Source organism: Bufo bufo, chromosome 1 (genome assembly GCF_905171765.1).
Source record: "Bufo bufo chromosome 1, aBufBuf1.1, whole genome shotgun sequence".
Classification (NCBI taxonomy): domain Eukaryota; kingdom Metazoa; phylum Chordata; class Amphibia; order Anura; family Bufonidae; genus Bufo; species Bufo bufo.
In genome coordinates this window covers 823,486,006-823,509,091 of record NC_053389.1, presented here as the reverse complement: position 1 = coordinate 823,509,091, position 23,086 = coordinate 823,486,006, and the positions used below count along the sequence as shown (strand labels likewise).

At 41.7% G+C, this 23,086-nt stretch overlaps 1 protein-coding gene across 1 annotated transcript; it reads right to left on the bottom strand.

Moving 5' to 3' along the window:
• Positions 1-2,490: 2,490 nt before the first annotated feature.
• On the bottom strand, positions 2,491-3,183 carry LOC120987277 (p53 and DNA damage-regulated protein 1-like). Its single transcript, XM_040415859.1, has one exon. It carries the CDS (start codon positions 3,165-3,167, stop codon positions 2,763-2,765), a length of 405 nt encoding a protein of 134 aa, XP_040271793.1. The 5' UTR covers positions 3,168-3,183; the 3' UTR covers positions 2,491-2,762.
• Between the last annotated feature and the right edge of the window lie 19,903 nt (positions 3,184-23,086).

Genomic DNA, 23,086 nt, shown 5'->3' with positions numbered 1-23,086 from the left:
TCCAAAACATTCAGAGATTGTTTTATCGTTGCACATTGTACTTCATCATAGTGGTAAATGTGAGTTGACATATTTAATTTTTATTTATGAAAAAAATCTAAATTTTCCAGAAGTTTAGAAAAATTTGTTTACATCATTTTGAAAATGTCAACTTATTTTTTTGGGACGTTAGAAGGCTTAGAATTTTAGAAGCAATTCTTTAAGAACAATTCCAAACCCACTTTTTAAGGACCAGTTCAATTATAAAGTTACTTTGTGGGGCTTACGTAGTGGAAACAACCCATAAATGACCCCATTTGTATTATTCAAAACTGATTTTACAGACTTTGTTAACCCATAAGGTATTCCTCAAGAATTAAAGAAAAATGGAGATTACATTTCAAAATGTAACTTTTTTGACAGATTTTTTATTTCAATCCATATTTTTATGTAGCACATTAAGGGTTAACAGCCAAACAAAACTCACAATCTATTATCAATAATTCTACAGTTTACAGAAACAACCCACATGTGGTCGTAAATGGCTGTATGGGCGCACAGCAGGGAGCCGAAGGAAAGGAGCGCCATTTGGTTTTTGGAAGGCAGATTTTGATGGACTGTCTTTTAGACACTATGTCCCATTTGAAGCCCCCCAGATGCACCCTACAGTAGTAACTCCCAAAAATGTACCCCATTTTGGAAACTACGGGATAAGGTGACAATTTTATTGACACTAATTTGGGGTACATATAAATTTTATTCGCTCTAAATTACTGTATTGGTTGTTTTGGCACAGTTGTTTTTTTTTACGACATTCACCTGAGGGGGTAGGTGAAATTTTTATCGATCAGATTGTTACGGATGCGGCAATACCTAATATGTATACTTTTTAAATTTATTTCACTTTAAGACAATGAAAGCATTTTTAAAACCAAAAAATCTTATTTTAGGCCTCTTTCACACGAGCGTTGCGGAAAAAGGTGCGGGTGCGTTGCGGGAACAAGCACGATTTTTCTGCGCGAGTGCAAAACATTGTAATGTGTTTTGCACACGGGTGAGAAAAATAGGCATGTTTGGTACCCAAACCCGAACTTCTTCACAGAAGTTTGGCTTGGGATCAGTGTTCTGTAGATTGTATTATTTTCCCTTATAACATGGTTATAAGAGAAAATAATAGCATTTTGAATACAGAATGCATAGTACAATGGTGCTGGAGGGGTTAAAAAATAAAATAAAATAATTTAACTCACCTTAATCCACTTGCTCGCGCAGCCCGACTTCTCTTCTGTGCTGTGTACAGGAAAAGGACCTGTGGTGATGTCACTCCGGTCATCACATGGTCCATCACATGATCCATCACCATGGTAAAAGATCATGTGATGGACCATGTGATGACCGGAGTGACGTCACCACAGGTCCTTTTCCTGTACACAGCACAGAAGAGAAGTCGGGCTGCGCGAGCAAGTGGATTAAGGTGAGTTAAATTATTTTATTTTATTTTTTAACCCCTCCAGCACCAGAAATTTTATTAAGAATAATGTGACGGTTTTATTGATACTATTATGGGGTACATATGACTTTTTGATCCCTAGGTGTTGCACTTTTTGTGATGTAAGCGGAAAAAAAATGTTTTTTGTGGACACCGTTTTTATTTTTTTCTCTATGTTTAATGGGGTAGATTATGTGATATTTTATAGAGATGACCGTTACGGACACAGCGTTACCTAATATGTGGATTTATTTTTTACTTTAACGGAAAGGGGCGTTTTTTTGTTATTATTAAAATCACTTTTTTTTACTTTAATTTTGTTCACTCTGAGACTTCAACTTTTAAGGGTATGATCCCTTCTACAATGCATTACATTACTGTTAGTGTATTACAATGAGTTGGCCTGGGATTGGATCTCCTAGGTTTTCGTATATGGCATGTCCCGATGTCTCTGCAAGGCATCAGGCTGCCTTCTCACCATCGAATCCCCAGAACTGCAGAGCAGGGACAGGTTGGAACCCTGACTGACTGCAAATACCTTCACCAGTGATGACCGTGGCATAGAAGGGGTTAATTTGTTGGCATCAGCATTTACAGCAATGTCAGCGGATACATCAGGAGCCTGGCTATCAGTGACTGCCTGGCTCCTGTACTGATTGGGTGCACACCACTCCCGTGCCCGGCAATGAGCATGACGTACTAGTATGTCAAATTGTGGGAAGTCACTTCCCACTATGACGTACTATTACGTCATATGTCATATGTCGGGAAGGGGTTAAAGGGTATAATAAAATAAATAAAATCATACCTACTTCATCCATTTAATTGCGAAGACCCGGCCGCCGCCATCTTGATTGAAGATCTAGCGTGAAATCTCACGTGGCCCGTGATGGCATCACCACATCGGCCATCACCACGCATGAGATTTTGCACGGAATCTTCAATCAAGATGGCTACAGACGATTCTACATGCTCAAACTGATGAGGTACATATTTTTTAAAATTTTATATTTATTTTTTTGAGAAACAAAATACACATTTACTATCGATGAAATATTGTACAAACATCGGTTCTGCAGTTGCCATAGAAATAGCGTCCACAGATACCGGTCATCGTTACACAATTCATACAGTTCTGCGCTCAGAATTGCCGCCATCTTTTGATAGTCTTGCTGTTTTCGCAGGAGGCTGCTGGAAGTTAATGCTTCTCGCTCTCTGACCGCCAGCAGTCAAGAAGATTATGACCTGAAATGCTGACTCTAGGAGGATACCACAATGTCTTCTTTCTTTACATTCATCCTTTCAAAACTTTATTGATCGCCTTGATTTCGTCCGGATCCAGCGGGGCCAGGCTAAAGCCCTTCAGCTCTGGCTTCCCTTGTGCCTCATATAGCTGGTTCACCTTCACTTTTAACTGTGAGCAAAGGTTTTTGATTTCTGCCTCCAACTGTTCCTGATCCCGATGAATCATCTCCTTGGTTTTATCTATCGGAAGGTTTATAAACATGTCACCAAAGCAAACGGTCACGGGACCTGATTGACTGGGGTCTCTGCCGAGCGCTCGTAAGGCCTCCCAATTCTGATTCCTTTTAATGTCGAGGTCCACAATCTGCCGCCTGTCCACCAGCACATCCTCGGCTTTCCTCTCCACCTCCTGCAAATAAGCCAGCACTTTCTCCGGCCCCTCATACTGCTCCATGTTATGAACCGATCTGTGCCCTTAACAGCTCCTTTTTAAATTTTTTAACCCATTTTAGGGGAAATCGATTTGTTACTACGAAGCACAAGGAAATTCGGCTTTGCAGCAAATCAAATTTTCTACTTCATGGACTTTAATTCACTCAAAACTATTAATATTCTCTACTATTAAACATATTACTGGACAGCCAGCGTATATTTACCACTTTACTGCATTTTTTGTCTGATATTGAGTTACCAGCAGGTTTGACCTCGTATCAGTGAATGGCGAGCTGTAAACACACACAATGGCCCAGGTTTACTACTCCTATCAATGGAGTATATTTAGACTGGCTGTCTGGACATGCACTGGATATATCAGAGAGGTTCGGGCTGGTTGATAAATGTGGCACAGGGATAGACACTGCCTCTATAACTGCTATTGGTTGGCTTACTTTGAGGCAGAATTTTCTACCAGAATTGTGGTGCAATTTTGGTGCAAATATCTAAGCTTTCCCCATAAAGCCCAATTTTCAAGCAAGTTGGAAAAAAAGTGTAGAAACCCTACTTGTGCCAATTTGATAGGCTTTGGCCCTAGTGCCTATAGCCTATCAGAGGCAAGCACAGACGGTTCAATGACATCATCATTGCAAGGCTTAAGCCCAAGCAAGATACAGCTCGGATCACAGACCTGCATCACTGACAGCAGTATGAAGTATTTGTGTTTTTATATTTCTTTGACAGCATATTGCTGGGCCACAATGGAGGGTGGAGGAACTATGGGGAAAATGGGTCTACTTGGGTCACTATTATTGGGCATTATTACTACTGGGGGCATTATCTGGGGCTTTATTAATAATGGGGGACCAAATGATACTATTTGGGGCACTGTACGGGCACTATTACCACTAAGGGTGCTCTGCGAGAGAATTTTTACTGTTGGTGGGAATATTGTTGCTGTGGGCACCCTGGCACAGTATCAGTTTACAACAATTATTTTGGGAGATACAATGTTTACAGCACTATTATTGTCAGGGGCAGTATTTGCTGGGCACAATTATTTTTGAATGCACTGTATATCCATAATTATTAAAGGAGGCACTGGGGGTCTGTGTGGTACTAATATTTTCAAGGGGACTATCTGTTTCTACAGTATAGTATTGGGAAGCACAGTGGGCACAGTATGGAGGGGTGGCAGGATGGGGGGTTTAAAAAGTGGGGATGATGATAGAAAGAAGGAACCTAAGATGTCTGTTTGTCAAAATCTGCAGAGATGGGATGTGGCTGAAAGAATTTATAATGGCAGTCTGGTCTGAATGGACAAGATGAGAATAGAGAACATCTATATCAGAGGATGTAAGAAGTATGAAGTTCTGTATTCTCCTGCATGTTTGGTAGTGTGGTATGTAATTTAAATAGTAATAGTCATCTGTCATGGGTCCTAATGTGGTGTCTCTCGCTGAATGTCGTCTAATCTCTCTTTCAAATCTGAAGGAACTTCTGACAGAGGATTAGAACAGAGCATGCCAGTGGCATGAGGACAGCATTATTTGGTTAATATTTATGACTGTTCGCTTCCTTCCGTGCTCATTTCGAACAGCTTGTTACTTGGTGTGAAAAGGTTGAGAACCACTGGTCTACACTTACTGTCTGTAATGTCTTGTGATGTTGCTGTGCAATGTGCGGGCAGAAAGGGGCTGTGTGCTGGACACTGGTTGCCTGTGCTGTACAGGGCTTGTTGGGTAGCCAGGCCAGTCCTGATATTGGATATCACATGACTTGACTAAGGCTGCGTGCAGGCAGCAAACAGCACTCCTCCTCATCCCCTCAAACAGATGTTTTTGCATCTACGCCACCAAGTCAATGCTCCTCTACTGCATCTCCTCTGAAGCCGTCATTGTAGCAATTGCAGTGGCTAGGTTTTGGGTGGCCGCAACGCTCTGCTTGGTTCCCTGGACACAGTTCAGGTGTCACCATGTGTTGCTGCTCTCTGGAAGGGATGGTAAGATGTGGTCTTCTTGTGGTTGCTCCAGTAGTCTGAAAGAGTCTCCTCTTCCAAGCACTGTTCCCTAACTTCAGAACCCTCACCGTCTTCAGTGTGTAAGGCCCTTAGTCCCAGTCAGAATAGATTATTTCTCAGCCAGTCTTCTAATCTTCAGTTTAATATTTTAATATCAGTTACAGTAGTATCAATGAGTCTGAATGAAAATGAATCACTGAAGTGAACATCAGAAGTTTGTCTCCACAACAGATTCTCTTGAAGAGACTTTTAAAGTCCACTTGTGATAGCGGCAGCTCAGAATCCGCCTCCTAAAGTTTTCAGTTGGAGACTGTGCAGCTGCTTGTGCCGCCACACCCAAAACGGCACCAAGAAAAGACATATTCTTTGTAGGCACGGTCACGGCCTCTGCTCCCCGTGACAATAAGGAAACAGGGCTGGGTGGTTGTTATGCAGATGATGGTGGAACTGCTGTGGGGGATGGGACCAGTGAAATGTTAAAATATACTGGATAATATAAAAGTATACTGGATGTCACACTGCATCCACAACAATATATCACTGTGGCCGTTAAGAGGGTAAAAAAAATTATCTCATCCACTTTCACACACAGAGACAGTCACTCCTCTCCTAATGCAGAAGGACCTGCCAAAGGACTTGCATTCCAAATGTGATGATGTCATCATGTGCTCCCAGCGATCATGCTAGTAGAGCATTGTGATGTCATCACGCAGGTCCTTCTGTATCAAGAGAGGAGTGTCTGTCTCTGCATGTGCAAGTGGATGAGGTGGGTAATTCACTTTATTTTATTTTTTTGCTTTAATAAAAACATTATTACAGCTGAGGGCCACTATGGGGGACATTGGCGGCAACTTCAGGGGACATTTTTGCTTCTTGGAGACATTAGTAATAATAAGGGCCACTATGAGGGACATTATTACTGCTGGGGCCACTATGGGGGACATCATGTATAATTCAGGGATTGGGATTTAAATTAACCCTTTCATGACCAAAGGTCATTGATGCCCCAGTGTCCAGGTCAAAATTTACAAATCTGACATGCGTCACTTTAAGTGGTAATAGCTTTGGAACACTTTTACTTATCCACGCCATTCTGAGATTGTTTTCTCGTGACACATTGTACTTCATGACAGTCATAAATTTGAGTCAATATATATCACCTTTATTTATGAAAAAATCCCAAATTTACCAAAAATAAATAAAAATTAGCAATTTTCTAAATTTCAATTTCTCTGCTTCTAAAACAGAAAGTGATACCTCATAAAATATTTATTACATAACATTCCCCATATGTCTACTTTATGTTGGCATCATTTTGGAAATGTTATTTTATTTTTTTAGGACGTTACAAGGCTTAGAAGTTTAGAAGCAATTCTTAAAATTTTTAAGAAAATTTCCAAAACCCACTTTTTAAGGACTAGTTCAGGTCTGAAGTCACTTTGTGGGGCCTATATAGTAGATACCCCCATAAATGACCCCATTGTAGAAACTAGACCCCTCAAGTTACTTAAAACCAATTTTACAAACGTTATTAACCCTTTAGGTGTTCCACAAGAATTAAAGGAAAATGGAGAGGAAATTTCTAAATTTCACTTTTTTAGCAGATTTTCTATTTTATTACATTTTTTTCTTTAACACATTAAGAATTAACAGCCAAACAAAACTCAATATTTATTACTCTGATTCTGCGGTTTACAGAAACACCCAACATGTGGTCGTAAACTGATGTAAGGGCGCACGGCAGGGCGCAGAAGGAAAGGAACACCGTATGGTTTTTGGAAGGCAGATTTTGCTGGATTGGTTTTCTGAACGCCATATGTTTTTTATTTTTCTACCGATCGTCTTGTGCAGGGGCTCATTTTTTGAAGAAAGAGTTGAGGTTTTTATTGGTACCATTTTTGGGTACATAGGATTTTTTGATCATTCATTATTACACTTTATGGGACAAGGTGGCCAAAAAATTGGCTGTTTTGGAACCTTTTTTTTTTTTTTTTTTTTTTACAGCGTTCATCTGAGGGGTTAGGTCTTGTGACAGTTTTATAGAGCAGATCGTTACGGACGTGGCAATACCTAATATGTATACTTTTTCTTATTTATTTAAGTTTTACACAATAATAGCATTTCTGAAACCAAAAAAATGATGTTTTAGTGTCTCTATAGTCTGAGAGCCATAGCTTTTTTATTTTTTGGGCGATTGTCTTAAATATGGGCTTTTTTTTGCGGGATGAGGTAACGGTTTGATTGGTACTATTTTGGGGTATATACGCCTTTTTTGATCGCTTGCTGTTGCACTTTTTGTGATGTAAGGTGACAAAAATGGCTTATTTTTTTACACCGTTTTTATTTTTTATGGTGTTTATTGGACGGGGTTGATGATGTGATATATTTATGGAGATGGTCGCTACGGACGCGGTGACACCTAATATGTGTGGTTTTTGTTAGTTTTTTTGTGTTTTTTTTTTATAGGAAAAGGATTTTTTTTTTTTACATTTTTATTTATTTATTTTTACTTTTATTATTTTCAATTTTTTTTTTATCAGTACCCTCTTGGATCTTGAAGATCCAGTGGGGCTGATGGTTGTACTATACTTTGCAATGCTTTTGCATTGCAAAGTATAATACAATCAGATGCCTGTAGGTGGCAGCACCGGACGCCTATGCCATGGCAACCGGACGCCTTTGCAAAGCGTCCGGTTGCCATGGCAACCATCGGGCGCTGCAATCGCAGCAGCCCTGATGGTTGAGAGAGAGGGAGCCCCCTCCCTCTATTAACCCCATGGATGCCGCTACTGCGGCATCTATGCGGTTACAGCAGTGTCAGCATAGAGCTGACACACGCTGCTGATGGCGGCGGCTCAGGAATGGAGCCGCCGCCATCACACACAGAAGGGGGACCGCATCGGGGGCAGCATTTTACTTATAACAGATCGGGGCAGGAGGGGGCGGACGCATCGGGGGCAGGGGGCAGCATTTTACTTATTACAGATGGCGGCAGGAGGGGGCGGACGCATCGGGGGCAGGGCGCAGCATTTTATTTATTACAGATCGGGGCAGGAGGGGGCGGACCGCATCGGGGGCAGGGTAAGAAGAAGGACAAGAAGGGGGCACAGATCGGGGGCTTCAGGACACATTACCGATTTCAGGCTGTGATCTGCAGAGCGCAGATCAGAGCCTGAAACCGGCATTTTAACACTGCCGCGATCCGATTGGTTAGTCTGCACAGACTAACCAATCGGATCGATTGCCGGCAAGGGGCCACTCTGATTGGCCCCTTGCTGGCATTACTAGACTGTATGCTGTCCGTGACAGCAGCAGGGCTCGGGCAGAAGCTTTAATCCAAGCGCTTTGCAGCGCTTGGATTAAAGAGCTGGCTTGACGTCTATACACGTGATAGCTGCACGGGGTATGTGCAGCTATCACGTATATATACAGATTGCGGTCGTGAAGAGGTTAAAACAAAGCCAGTGAAAATCTTAAATCTTTAATGACTGTTAAAAAAATAATGAAAAATGGCCAGAAAATGGAAGCAAAACTGGTTTAAAAACTGACCATAAAAAAAACTGAGTGTCTGTTTTTCATAGCCATTTTATTCACCATTGTGTATATAAAGCCCAAAGTATACATTTTCCTGTTTTTAATAAACTTGAATCATTTATTTATTTGCGACTTCAATTTGACATTTCTCAGTTCCTGTGTTTTGTGCCTGTCAGTGTTAGGGTTAACATTTTCATTATGGAATTCCGTTATAGGCTCCGTTATAATGGAATTTACCGGTATTAGGACGGAATACAAAACACAACCCTTTAGGATGCGTTCCGTTTTGCTCTGTCCTAATACATGTCTATGGGGGCTCCTAACGCTCTGTTTGTTTCTGTTATACATAACGGAAAAAATAGTCCTGTCGACAGAAAAAAAAATCACTTTATTGTTTATCCATCTGACGCACGTTATTGTCTGTGACATCTAAGGGGTTAAACATGCAGCATCAGATTTCTCTCTGATCCCAGCTATTGCAGCGGGACGTCAGTTGTAATATTCATCTGATGATTGCCTTAGCCCAGCTTTTGTCACTCACATAATATGAAGACATATCCCTGGAATCCCCTCACACAACAGAACTATCCTGATACCACATATGTTAGGCGACTTTCACACTAGCGTTTTTATTGTACTGAGATCCATCATAGGGGCTTGATACCGAAAAAAATAAAAAACATCAGTTTTGTCCCCATTCATAGTCAATAAGGACAAAACTGAACAGAACAGAACTGAGTGCTCCAAAATGCATTCCGTTCCGTTTAGTTGCGCTCCTATACCGGAGAGCAAACCGCAACATGTTGTATATTGCTTTCAGTCCTGGGATGCGGATGGATCAGTTTTCTGTGGCACAATCTGCCACAATAGAAAACGGATCTGTCCCCCATTGACTTCCAATGGAGCTCATGACGGATCCATCTTGGCAATGTTAAAGATAATACAACCGGATCCGTTCATAACGGATGTAGATGGTTGTATTATCAGTAACGGAAGCGGTTTTGCTGAACTCTGCCGGATCCAGTTGAAACGCTAGAGTGAAAGTAGCCTTAGGCCTAACAATTGTCTAAGGGGGTTGTCCCATTACAAACCCTTACAGCATATCCACAAGATGTGTCTGGTTGGTTGGGGTCCAACTACTGTGGCCATCAGCGATCACGATAATGCGGGCCCAGTGTTCCTTGAATATAATGATGGTTTCTACATTATCCCAATATATGGGGCTGCCACAGACAGCCGAGCTCTTTTACTTAGCTGTCTCTGGCAGTCCCACAGTTTGGTGGAGTGACCATCACTCCATTCATTCGGAGAACCCAAGGCCTCTATTTCTGAGATTGTTTGGACCCCTGCCGATACGGTACTCCTCACCTTTCCCATGTATAGAAGATGTTTTCACAATGGGGCAACCACTTTAACGTTTACTCCTATAAAATATCATGACAAATGCATTTAATGATTTACTTGTTCTGGTCGATAATCAGACAACTAACTCCTAACACTTTTATTGTTATTTATGCAGGAGAAGAACATGACTACGGTCACTGAGTTTTTTATTGTAGGATTTCAAAGCAGCCGTTATTTAAGAATTTACTTAATCTGTCTCATCCTGATGGTATATTGTGGGACAATATGTGGGAATCTCCTGATCATCACCCTGGTGTCCACCAGCAAGAACCTCCATGCCCCAATGTACTTCTTCATCTCACAGCTGTCTATTACTGATATCTTCTTAACTGCAAATATTGTCCCCAGCATGCTCCACATCCTACTGAATAAGGGGGCGACCATTACCGTTATTAGTTGTATGACACAATTTTATGTTTTTGGTACTACAGAAGTATCTGAATGTCTTCTTCTCACGGTGATGTCTTATGACAGATATGTGGCCATCTGTAATCCCCTCCTCTATTCTTCTATCATGACCAAAAACCGCTGTGTGACATTGGCCGCCATGTGTTGGGTGTTAAGTTTCGTTTTGTCATTTATTGAAACCTTATTTACTTCAAAGCTGATGTTTTGTGGACAAAATGTAATTGACCATTTCTTCTGTGATCTAGTTCCCCTAATGAAAATTGCCTGTTCTGGGGTGTATACTATGGAGTTAGTGAACTATATACTGACCTTTCCTGTACTCCTGAGCCAAATCACGATAATTATCATATCTTATACAAAAATTATTGTCACCATCTTGCGGTTTCAGTCCAGAATCAGTAGACAGAAAGCCTTCTCCACCTGTAGCTCCCACCTCATTGTAGTCATCATATTCTTCGTTACTCTAGTGAGTGTTTACATTTTCCCAACAGAAGGACAAACCCTGAATACTAGTAAACTCCTATCTCTGCTGTATACTGTATTTACTCCTTTCATCAACCCCATCATATACAGTCTGAGGAATAAGCAAATCAAGAAATCTCTGCAGGAAATATTCTATAAATTAATCACAAAAAGAGGGGAAATGCTAAAAAGGACCAAAACAAAAAGTATTTAATAATATATCAATGTAGGAATAGGTAAATGAGAAACCCTTTGATTAATACACACTGAATGCTGTGACTCGTAAATTGACTTTCAACTGGAAATGTTATTTTATTTTGTTTTCACCGAGCGTATGGAGTCAGCAGTCGTGTGATGGTTCTGGTAACTGGAGATAAGCAGCTCAGCTTATTCTAGTGTGAGCTCAAATGTACCAAGACCACAATAATATAGAAACTATTTCAGATGCTGTCACTATACATAACATGCCCTCCACTGTCTTATTAGTAATGAGAGCAAACAACGATTCACCACTCACACTGCTATTCATGCAGCTGGTGGATCGCTACAACAGTCATCTCAATGACATGTACCTATAATGTAACAACATGGCCTATTTACTTTGAAAGGCTACACTTCAGCACATGATTGCGGCTGAACGCGTTTCTAAGCCTAATACAATATCTATAAAATGTATCTGCCCACTCGCGCTACCGTAGCCACTTGACACTCCTCACCCGTAAGGGAATCGCTGCTAGGTCCCCAAACACAGTCTGCTGCTTGGACTGGTAAAGTCTGAACACACGTAAATAAAAGGAGTCTGGTTTCTGAAACAACCAGAGTGGGAACCTGTGCTGATTACGGTGTAATCAAGGGTTAAAAGACACAAATATAAATTTGTGTGGATTGGTACCTTATAGAAGAGAGATCTGTGCGTGGAAGATCCTCCTTATTATTGGAGGGAATCTGGTGTTCGGATGGCTTCTGGTTCAACCTTCTAGCGTGAGTGATGCTCCGGCCGGCAGCAAATCACTCCCTAACGAAGGAGCCCGACTGCCTCAGAAACGCGTCGGATAGTTTTTGTCCCCTGTAGGCATCCATACAGAGTGCGGTGACATCACACACCAAAATTCCCGGACTTCAAACTGGTGGTTCCCTTGCACGAGTGATTTGCTGCCGGCCGGAGCATCACTCACGCTAGAAGGTTGAACCAGAAGCCATCCGAACACCAGCTTCCCTGCAATAACAAGGAGGATCTTCAACACACAGATCTCTCTTCTATAAGGTACCAATCCAATCAGCGTAGGTTCCCACTCTGGTTGTTTCAGAAACTAGACTCCTTCTAATACAATATCTCATCAGGAGCTAGAGCTGTAAGCTAATTTTTCTTAAGTGTAAGTAGACATTAGGAGAGCACTGCCCCTCTCTCACAGGGACCGCATTCTGGCGCTATGATGGTCGTGAAACTGCTGCCAAAACCCAGGCTATTTGAATGGGATAGCTCCACCTATCCCCACACGTCAGAGGTGGACCGCCCTCACAGTCATCCAGATCCATCGCACATGGCACTGAGAGATCACGTGCCCCGTATGAGATCTTATGCTGTCATGTAAGCTGGGAGGTCTGCTAGGAGACAGCGCTCCCAGGTAATACAGGGATACAGTGGTGAATTTAGAAAGAGCAATTACTGGAGGATTCGAAAAAAGCTGGGACAACACAAGATTTATATTATCTCTTAAAAGAGAAAAGATATAATGTTATGACCAAAGCACAACAGACAAAATAAATACCAAGGATAAATAATAACCCAATAATCACCCCAATAAACATGATTATATACATGGGGAGACACAGAAACACTGGTACTACAGTGGCGGAAATAATTATTTGACCCCTCACTGATTTTGTAAGTTTGTCCAATGACAAAGAAATGAAAAGTCTCAGAACAGTATCATTTCAATGGTAGGTTTATTGTAACAGTGGCAGATAGCACATCAAAAGGAAAATCGAAAAAATAACTTTAAATAAAAGATAGCAACTGATTTGCATTTCATTGAGTGAAATAAGTATTTGAACCTTCTAACAAAAAAAGACTTAATACTTGGTGGAAAAACCCTTGTTTGCAAGCACAGAGGTCAAACGTTTCTTGTAATTGATGACCAAGTTTGCGCACATTTTAGGAGGAATGTTGGTCCACTCCTCTTTGCAGATCATCTCTAAATCCCTAAGGTTTCGAGGCTGTCTCTGTGCAACTCTGAGCTTGAGCTCCCTCCATAGGTTTTCGATTGGATTAAGGTCCGGAGACTGACTAGGCCACTCCATGACCTTAATGTGCTTCTTCTTGAGCCACTCCTTTGTTGCCTTTGCTGTATGTTTTGGGTCATTGTCGTGCTGGAACACCCATCCACGACCCATTTTCAGTTTCCTGGCAGAGGGAAGGAGGTTGTCGCTCAGGATTTCACGATACATGGCTCCGTCCATTTTCCCGTTTATGCGAATAAGTTGTCCTGTGCCCTTAGCAGAAAAACACCCCCAAAGCAAAATGTTTCCACCCCCATGCTTGACGGTGGGGACGGTGTTTTGGGGGTCATAGGCAGCATTTTTCTTCCTCCAAACACAGCGAGTTGAGTTAATGCCAAAGAGCTCTATTTTGGTCTCATCAGACCACAGCACCTTCTCCCAGTCACTCTCTGAATCATTCAGGTGTTCATTGGCAAACTTCAGACGGGCCTGCACATGTGCCTTCCTGAGCAGGGGGACCTTGCGAGCCCTGCAGGATTTTAATCCATTGCGGTGTAATGTGTTTCCAATGGTTTTCTTGGTGACTGTGGTCCCTGCTAATTTGAGGTCATTAACTAACTCCTCCCGTGTAGTTCTAGGATGCTTTTTCACCTTTCTCAGAACCATTGACACCCCACGAGGTGAGATCTTGCGTGGAGCCCCAGAGCGAGGTCGATTGATGGTCATTTTGTGCTCCTTCCATTTTCGAACAATCGCACCAACAGTTGTCACCTTCTCTCCCAGCTTCTTGCTAATGGTTTTGTAGCCCATTCCAGCCTTGTGCAGGTCTACAATTTTGTCTCTGACATCCTTGGACAGCTCTTTGGTCTTTCCCATGTTGGAGAGTTTGGAGTCTGCTTGATTGATTGATTCTGTGGACAGGTGTCTTTTATACAGGTGACTAGTTAAGACAGGTGTCCTTAATGAGGGTGACTAATTGAGTAGAAGTGTCTAACCACTCTGTGGGAGCCAGAACTCTTAATGGTTGGTAGGGGTTCAAATACTTATTTCACTCAATGAAATGCAAATCAGTTGCTATCTTTTATTTAAAGTTATTTTTTCGATTTTCCTTTTGATGTGCTATCTGCCACTGTTACAATAAACCTACCATTGAAATGATACTGTTCTGAGACTTTTCATTTCTTTGTCATTGGACAAACTTACAAAATCAGTGAGGGGTCAAATAATTATTTCCGCCACTGTATATGTTGGTTTCCTATGAGAAATTGATCTCAATCAATAATAAATATCAGAACATCATCACAATAAATGATAATTGAGATAACCTCACACTAAATTGATTTTGTGCAATATTATCAATAAAAAATTAATAATAAGTAGAGTACAGTAGACAAGGCCAATTATGTTAACACCAACTGGATTGTTATGCCGTAGCTTTGATAGAAAGTCTCCACCTACAGAAAACAATTACTTGGATCCCAGGCATATAAATCCTGGGGTAATCCCGCTTCATGTGGTTCAATAGAGCTGTGGTGACTACATTTCTGTTTGACTGAACATATCTTATTTTGTTCTTGCATAGCTTGCAACAGGGCAATGCATTTGTCTTCTGGTATCGTTGACAACAACTGCCAAATAGGAGATACTCACGCAGGGATAGAGACAGCCGAGCTGGGCTTAGCTATGGTACATAACCCAACATAACCCAACCTCTGCATCAGCAGCATCACCAAAATCTGAAACAGACATGGCCCTGACTGTTCTTCGGGAGGTACATGGGCCCTGTTCTTTATTGCTGCTGCCATGACCCTCCTCCTCTGATGTTGCCTTCTTCTCAGCACCCTTATCCCAGGTCATGTCCAAAACATATGTCCTCCCTCGAAAGATCTTCCGAGATTCTTCGGATTACAACAGCTTTCCCATTAAATCGTATATTAATTGCAACTCCACTGGAGTGGTTTATGTGATCGAGTGTGTGGAATGCAGACTTCTATATGTGGGCTGTAGTACTCGAAAATTTAAATTGAGATTATTGGAACATTTAAATTATATTACAAACAGTGCATATGTGAATATATCAAATGCTGCGAAACATTTCATTACTTTGCACAATAGAAGTCTGCATACTTTTTCTGCATATGCAATTTAACTTATTTTTCTCCCACAAAGGGGAGGAGAACTGAAAAAATTAACTCTCCAAAGAGAAGCTTTCTGGATCTTGAAATTAAATGCAAGATACCCTATGGGTCTAAATTTAAGGAAAGATCTAATGTATATTTACTGACAAGGAAGTACCCCTCAAACCCATATAACCTTTAGCCATGCATTTATATGTTTGTTTTTAATCGTATTATACATGAGTTTGATTTGCTATAGATGACAGTTCAGACACTGCGGTTTTATACTAAATATAGGAAAGTAATATTTGTTTACAGTGTCAGTTAAAATATTTACTTAATCTAGGCGAAAACCATTTTGTATGTTTCTTTTAATATATACCACCCGTTTTTTTTTTTTGTATTAGAGGTTAAAACAGACAGCCTCTCTGCCTGCAATTACCCACTCCATTGTCTACACCTGAACTTGACCACCCGCACGGCAAAATGGTGGATGGTGAATCACAAAGTTCATAAGGAAGTGGACCATTGCAGACAGAAGGGCGGTCATGAGTAAGAACATTTATTTGTTTGAAACGCGTTGATTGTAACTGACTGTAACTGGAAGTGTGAAGATCTTGCCATCAATGTTTTATTATCCACTGCTGGAATAAAGAAATCTTCACTCAAAGATTACAGGTGCTGGAATTCTTTCATCTTTATATTAGCATGGGGAGGATGTCTGGATGCATCTTGGACTCGCAGGTCGCTGCTAGGAACTATGTTGTCCGAGAAGTATGCCACTTTTACAAACTGACAATAAAACGCACCAAACCGAAGATAAAATAGATTTTAGAGGAAAAAAAAATTGGGAATTTTTTTCTCTGTATATTTACTTGTATATAAAGTGCAAATGCTGCCAAAAATTACAAGGAAGAGGCACTCCGATACAACCTGTATATCACATAAAGTAGGGCCTCATTCACATTGTGGTACAATTGTTCAGGTAGTGGGACTCGTACACTCATAAAGCCTATGTACTAAGGAAAAGGGCCGCCAAAAATTACAAGGAACCGGCACTCCAATACACCCTTTATTACACATAATGGAGGGAATCATACACACGCTTGAAAAATAATGATTGATGGCCTGCTGGTGACCCTCAAAAACATTAGGGCCTGCTGCTCATCTGACCATCTAAAACAGTAGGGGTGAGGGTCTGCTGCTGAGTTGACCATCTAAAACATTATGGGCGAGGGCCTGCTGCCGAGCTGACCATCCCCAAAAATTTTGGGGCGAGGGCCTGCTGCCGAGTTAATCATCTAAAAAAAATTGTGGCAAGGGCCCGCTGCCGAGCTGCCCATTTAAAAATTTTGTGAGCCAGGGCCTGCTGCCAAGCTGACCATCTAAAAAATGTTGTGGGCGAGGGCCTGCTGCCGAATTGTCTATCTAAAAATTTAGTGATGAAAGTCTGCTGATGAGCTGACCCTGTAAAACATTATGGTTGATGGCCTGCTGGTGACCCTCAAAAACATTATGGCCTGCTGCTGAGCTCACCCTCTATATCATTAGGAGTGAGGGAAGCCTAATAAGCATGTTGATATGATAGAGGAGGAGCACGAGAAAAGGGAGATTTGGGTGGGTATTTGCGCTTTTGTTCAAAAACTTGAGATATAGACATCTGTACGCTGTGCTGGTACACAGAAGTGTATGTGCTAGCTGATGGTGCTTTCGAAGGTCCAGGTGCATAGCGAGAGTCATCCAGGCCTGCATCTTGGACAGGGGATTTGCCAGCACGTAACACAGGGGAAGAGAAGGCAGTGGTGTGACCCACAGACACTTGTTGTGGACCCATGCGTTTGGCCCACCTATTAGGGTGCTTTGATGCCATGTGGGGGATCATGCTGGTGGTACTGAGGTTGCTAGTGTTCACGTCCCTGCTCATTTTGGTACAGCACAGGTTTCAAATGACAATTCTTTTATCGTCCACACATTACTAAAAAAAAAAGTGCCAGACTGCGGAACACCTACCCCTTGACAAGGTAGATTGCCACAAGGGGGTGCTGAGGGGAACAGTTGCGGGACTGTTTGGTGTGGCCCACCTCTCACTTTTGCCACCCACCTGCCTCTTTCAGCCTGTTGCAGTGCTTCGGATACCTCCCCCTCTGTACTGCTGTCCTCGCTCGACTTGCCACCTTCCTAGTTTGGGTTAGTGACTTCATCGTCCAGCACCTCCTCTTCCACTTCCTCACTCTGATCATCCTCCTGACTTGTTGACCTAACAACAACCTCAGTTATTGACAACTGTGTCTCATCCTCATCATGAACCTCTTGAGACACTAATTGTGGTTGACATATTGGCAACTGTGTCTCATCATCATCATCATCCACCTTGTGTAACACAAATTGCCGTTCCCCACCGTCATCTTCTTCTGACTGTGGATGCTCCAGAGTTTGGGAATCAGGGCACAAGATCTCCTCATGTCCATTTTCAAGCGGGCTTGGCAAGAGCCCCAAATTAAGGAATGGCGATAAAAACAGCTCCTCGGAATATCCGAGTGTAGGATCACTTGTTTGGCCAGACTATACATGGTGGGTGGAAGGAGTATCAGTGTGAGGATTGTGTTGACCAGACTCTTGGCTACTGAGACTGAACTTTATGAAAGACAGGGTGGTGCTTAACTGACTGGAAGCATTATCTACTGCAATCCAACCGACCACCTGGTCGCATTGGTCTGACTTCGAGAGTGGTGTCCTGTGCCGTCCTGCAAACTGGAAGATGAAGCTAGGTATCGTGTGTTTCTTGTGCTCTGGCAGCAGGCACAGTTTCACCATGCCCAGGGTTACAGCCTCTGCGTGCACCATCAGCAGCACAGCCACTTCCCTGTCCCTTACTGCTCACCTTGCGCATATTAAATGGTATATATGCTCTCAAATATGTCACATGTACAGTAGCGCAGGTTTTGTAAGTGTATGCACAAATAAAGTACAAAGAATATCACAGATATTTTTAGGATGTGCACACGTTAAACAGGAGGTATAGCACAAGTAATGTCTCTGTTACCACCGCCTAATAAAATATGACACTGAATAAATGTCACTGATATTTAGGATGGGCACACGTTAAACAGGAGGTATAGCGCAGGTAATGTCACCAGTGGCTAATAAAAAATTACACTGAATTAATGTCACTGATATTTAGGATGGGCAAACGTTAAATAGGAGATGTAGCGCAGGTAATGTAACTGTCCGCATTGGACACCGTCTACGGAAAAAGTACACTGGATGTCACAGATATTTTTAGGCTGCGCACACGTTAGACAGGAGATGTAGCGCAGTTAATGTCGCTGTCTGCAGTGGCCAAACAATTGCAAGCTATTTAGTGCAGGTTGCGCTACACATATAAATTGCTGCTACACACAATAGTCTTTAAAATGACTTTTGGGTCTATAACAAGTATAAAAACTAAAAATTCCTATTTCACTCCCTACACAATCTGTCCCTTCCTCAGCACAGCTCTCCCTGACTAATACTGAGCCGAACACGTGTCATCGGGTGCTATATAGCACCCTCTGACGCGTTTCGGCCAGCCAATCACTGTAATGCCAGTACGGCGTTATAGTGAATAACAGTAGTTACCTGCACATTCGTTGGCTGCGTAGCAGCCAAAAAATGTGAGGGGAGGAGACTCGAGCATCGCGCTGAAGCACACGCGATATTCTGCCGAACACCGCGATGTGCCGAGCATCACGATGCTCGAGTAAAATTAGTGTTCGGTCGAGCATGCTCGCCCAACACTAGTGAACAGTACATTGAGAAATACACTGATATCTATGACTCAGAAGCTAAAAGTAAGTGTTATATCTCTCCCAAGTGCTTTATTCACATCACTTCTGTTCTTAACATCTCTATAATGTGTTCTCTGGTTCTTTCAAGTGACTCTTTGTGAGTGAGAAGTAGCTGTGGAGCAGAATCTGTTGTCTCATTGTGTAGTCTCTGGGCAGACATGTTCTTGCAAGATAGCCCACAAACTAAGGGAGGATTAAGAATTATAAATAAATCTTATAGCATATCTCCCAACCGTCGCAGATCCAGCGGGACAGACCCGGATTTGAGTGACTTTCTGTCTGTCCCAGAATGGTTGAGTCATTAGTGATGAGCGGGAGGTGCCATATTCGATTTTGCGATATTTCGCGAATATTTGAATGAATATTCGTGTTATATTCGTCTAAATCGAATATTCGTAATTATTCCAATTATCGCGAATAATATGCGATTTAATTAATCGCGTATTGCGATTATTTCTTTTGATAGTATAAGGCAACGTTCCTATTTTAATTGACTATGGCTAGGCTAATATGTGTATTTTACGAAATTTCGTAATATTGCTCTAACTTCGTCTTTTAGAATATTACGAATATTCTAAAAGACGAAGTTAGAGCAATATTACGAAATTTCGTAAAATACACATATAGATTGGAATTTAGCTAATATAGTGCTATAATCCTTTTTTTTTCTAATTTTGTTTGCCTCTACTGAACTTAAGTTTTGTAAAATATGTACACTATTAAAAAATATTACTATAGCAGTATATTAGCTAAAATACAATCTATGTGTATTTTACGAAATTTCGTAATATTGCTCTAACTTCGTCTTTTCGAATTTTCATAATATTCTAAAAGACGAAGTTAGAGCAATATTACGAATATTCTAAAAGACGAAGTTAGAGCAATATTAACAAAATTTGGTAAAATACCCATATAGATTGTAATTTAGCTAATATGGAATATAGCAGTGCTAAGTTGAAATCGCCATGCGATTACTTTGAGTTATATTAATCGCATCGCAATTTCAATTTAATGCTATATTCCATATAGGTTAATTCTAGCCTAATAGGCTAGAATTAACGAATATGGAATATAGCAGTGTTAAGTTGGAATCGCAATTCGATTGTTATAACTTGAATTAATCGAATTGCGATTTCAACGTAATTCTCAAATCCGACAGTACATTCTAGTATATGGAGACGTTCCCATGGTGATGGGGACGCTCCATGAGCAGCCAGGAAGCCAGGAATCCAAAGGACAGGTAAGAACAACTTTAGGGAAGTGGGAAAGAAAAAAATATAACAATAAAAAGAAGAAAAAAAAAACGAATATTCGATTTCGCGAATATATAGAACGATATTCTAAATATTCGTGAAATCTCAAAATTGCGATATTCGAGAAAAAAATTTGCAATTCGAATATTCGCGCTCAACACTATGAGTCATGCCCTAATCTCAGCTGTCTCTGCATCCATAAAACGCAGAGACTGTTGTTTGTAATGGTGAAGCTGGGGACCGTCGGCTCACCGCTTTACCATTCAGCTCAGCTGCCGTTTTCCACAACCAGTGTCTGTGGGTCACACCACTGCCTTCTCTTCCCCTGTGTTACGTGCTGGCAAATCCCCTGTCCAAGATGCAGGCCTGGATGCCTCCCGCCATGCACCTGGACCTTCGCAAGCACCATTAGCTAGCACATACACTTCTGTGTCCCAGCGCAGCGTACAGATGTCTATATCTCAAGTTTTTTAACAAAAGCGCAAATACCCACCTAAATCTCCCTTTTCTCGTTCTCCTCCTCCATCATATCAACATGTTTATTAGGCTTCCCTCACTCCAAATGATATAGAGGGTGAGCTCAGCAGCAGGCCATAATGTTTTTGAGGGTCACCAGCAGGCCATCAACCATAATGTTTTGCAGGGTCAGCTCATCAGCAGACCCTCATCTGTAAATTTTTAGATGGACAATTCGGCAGCAGGCCCTCGCCCACAACATTTTTTAGATGGTCAGCTTGTCAGCAGGCCCTGGCCCAGAACATTTTCAGATGGGCTGCTCGGCCGCGGGCCCTCGCCCACAAATTTATTCAATGATTAATTTGGCAGCAGGCCCTCGCCAACAAAATTTTCGGCATGGTCAGCTCGGCAGCAGCCCCAACTCTCGCAAATCCGGCGGGACAGACCCGGATTTGAGTGGCTTTCTGTCTGTCCCACAATGGTTGAGGCATGCCCCAATCTCAGCTGTCCCTGCATCCATAAAACGCAGAGACTGTTGTTTGCAATGGTGAAACTGGGGACCGTCAGCTCCCTTCTTCACCATTCAGCTCAGCTGCCGTTTTCCGCACTGCTGGACTGTGTAGGAGGAGTGGTGCTAGCCCAGAAATCAGCCTGTGGACTCCCCCTACACAGACCAGCATCACAATGTGTAACAGTATCCTGATTGCTGCTGCCTATGCAGGGTGAGCTGTAATGATCATTGGAGGAACTAGGTCAGTATTTATTGTTTTTCTATTTTTTTTACTTCCTGTGAAAGGCAGGCATAACTATTGTGAAGGGTGCACTTATCTGGGCATATCCACTGTGAAGGGGGCACATCCTGGCAAAGCTACTATGAGGGGATACATATAGGCATAACTACTGTCAGGGATATGGGCATAACTACTGTGAAGTGGGCACAAATCTGGACATAGCTATTGTGAAGGAGGCACATCTGGGCATAGCTACTGTGAAAGGGGCACATATGGTTCATGGCTACTGTAAAGGTGGCACATTTGGGCATAGCTACAGTGAAGGGATACATGCAGGCATAACTACTGTGAAGGAGACATCTGAACATAACTATTGTGAAAGGGCACAAAACTGGGTATAACTACTGTGAAGGTGCTTATATCTGGGAATAACTACTGTGAGGGAGCACAACGTGGGCATTGCTACTGTGAGGGGCATAATGGGATAATAATCACTATGTGGGTATTAAGGGGACTGGGTGTGTATGATTATATTTTGGGCAGAATTAGAGGTATGGCCGAGTGTGCTTTTCAAAAGTTGGGTGGTATGACTATAGAGGGAAAATCAGCTAAAATGGAGATACAAGTCATATAATGGCCAGATGTTGTGTTATTCCTCATGTACACACATGGCAGCTTGTTCTGAAAAGTTCTCTGAAAGTGTCAGTAAACTTTTTATTTCTTGGTTATTTGCTTTAGATAAAGTTTTACTTTTTTACTTTGGAAACTTTGTGACCTCTTGACAGCACATATGAAGTTTTCCTCCTCAGAGATCTCGGCCCCAGGAGACACATGAAATAATGGTAATTGGTTTCCACAGCCCATTCTCTTCACTATGTGGATATACTATATATACAGGCAGTGACCTTGCTCCTGTGAACCTCCCGGAGGTCCTCTACACCAGAAAGCTGCTGCGTTACATTGTAAAATGTTCTATTCTTTTTTTATTAGAAGAATATTTACGTGGAAACAATGAATGGAACATCTCATCAATAAAGAAGTCATCTGTCAGGAAAATCCCTAAAATCTGATGTAAGTTCATATTCAGTGTGGAGACTCTCAGTCATTGCAGGAATAGATGTGTGACACGGTAGGTTTATTGCTGTCAGACATTGATTTATTATTATTATTACTATTATTATCAGTGTTCAGTGAATCGTAGTTAATGAAGTGGACATCGATTCGAATTTCAGGAAAAATTGGTTTCATCATGAAGGTGAATTTCCTCTTGTTTTGTGGAAATGAATACATTTTTCCTGAAATGGCGGTGAAAAAATGCAGCATCTGAAGGGTTCAATGACCGGGGGCGACGCCATGGCCGTTATCATCTTTGCGCCTACTACATACAATGTAATGTGATTCATGACAAAGTAATTCGTAACTAATCAAATTTCTTGTTTGGCAAAGCAGCCGATTCGAAGTTCTGAAAACTTCGCTCATCTCTAATTATTATTATTGTGTTTGTTGCTC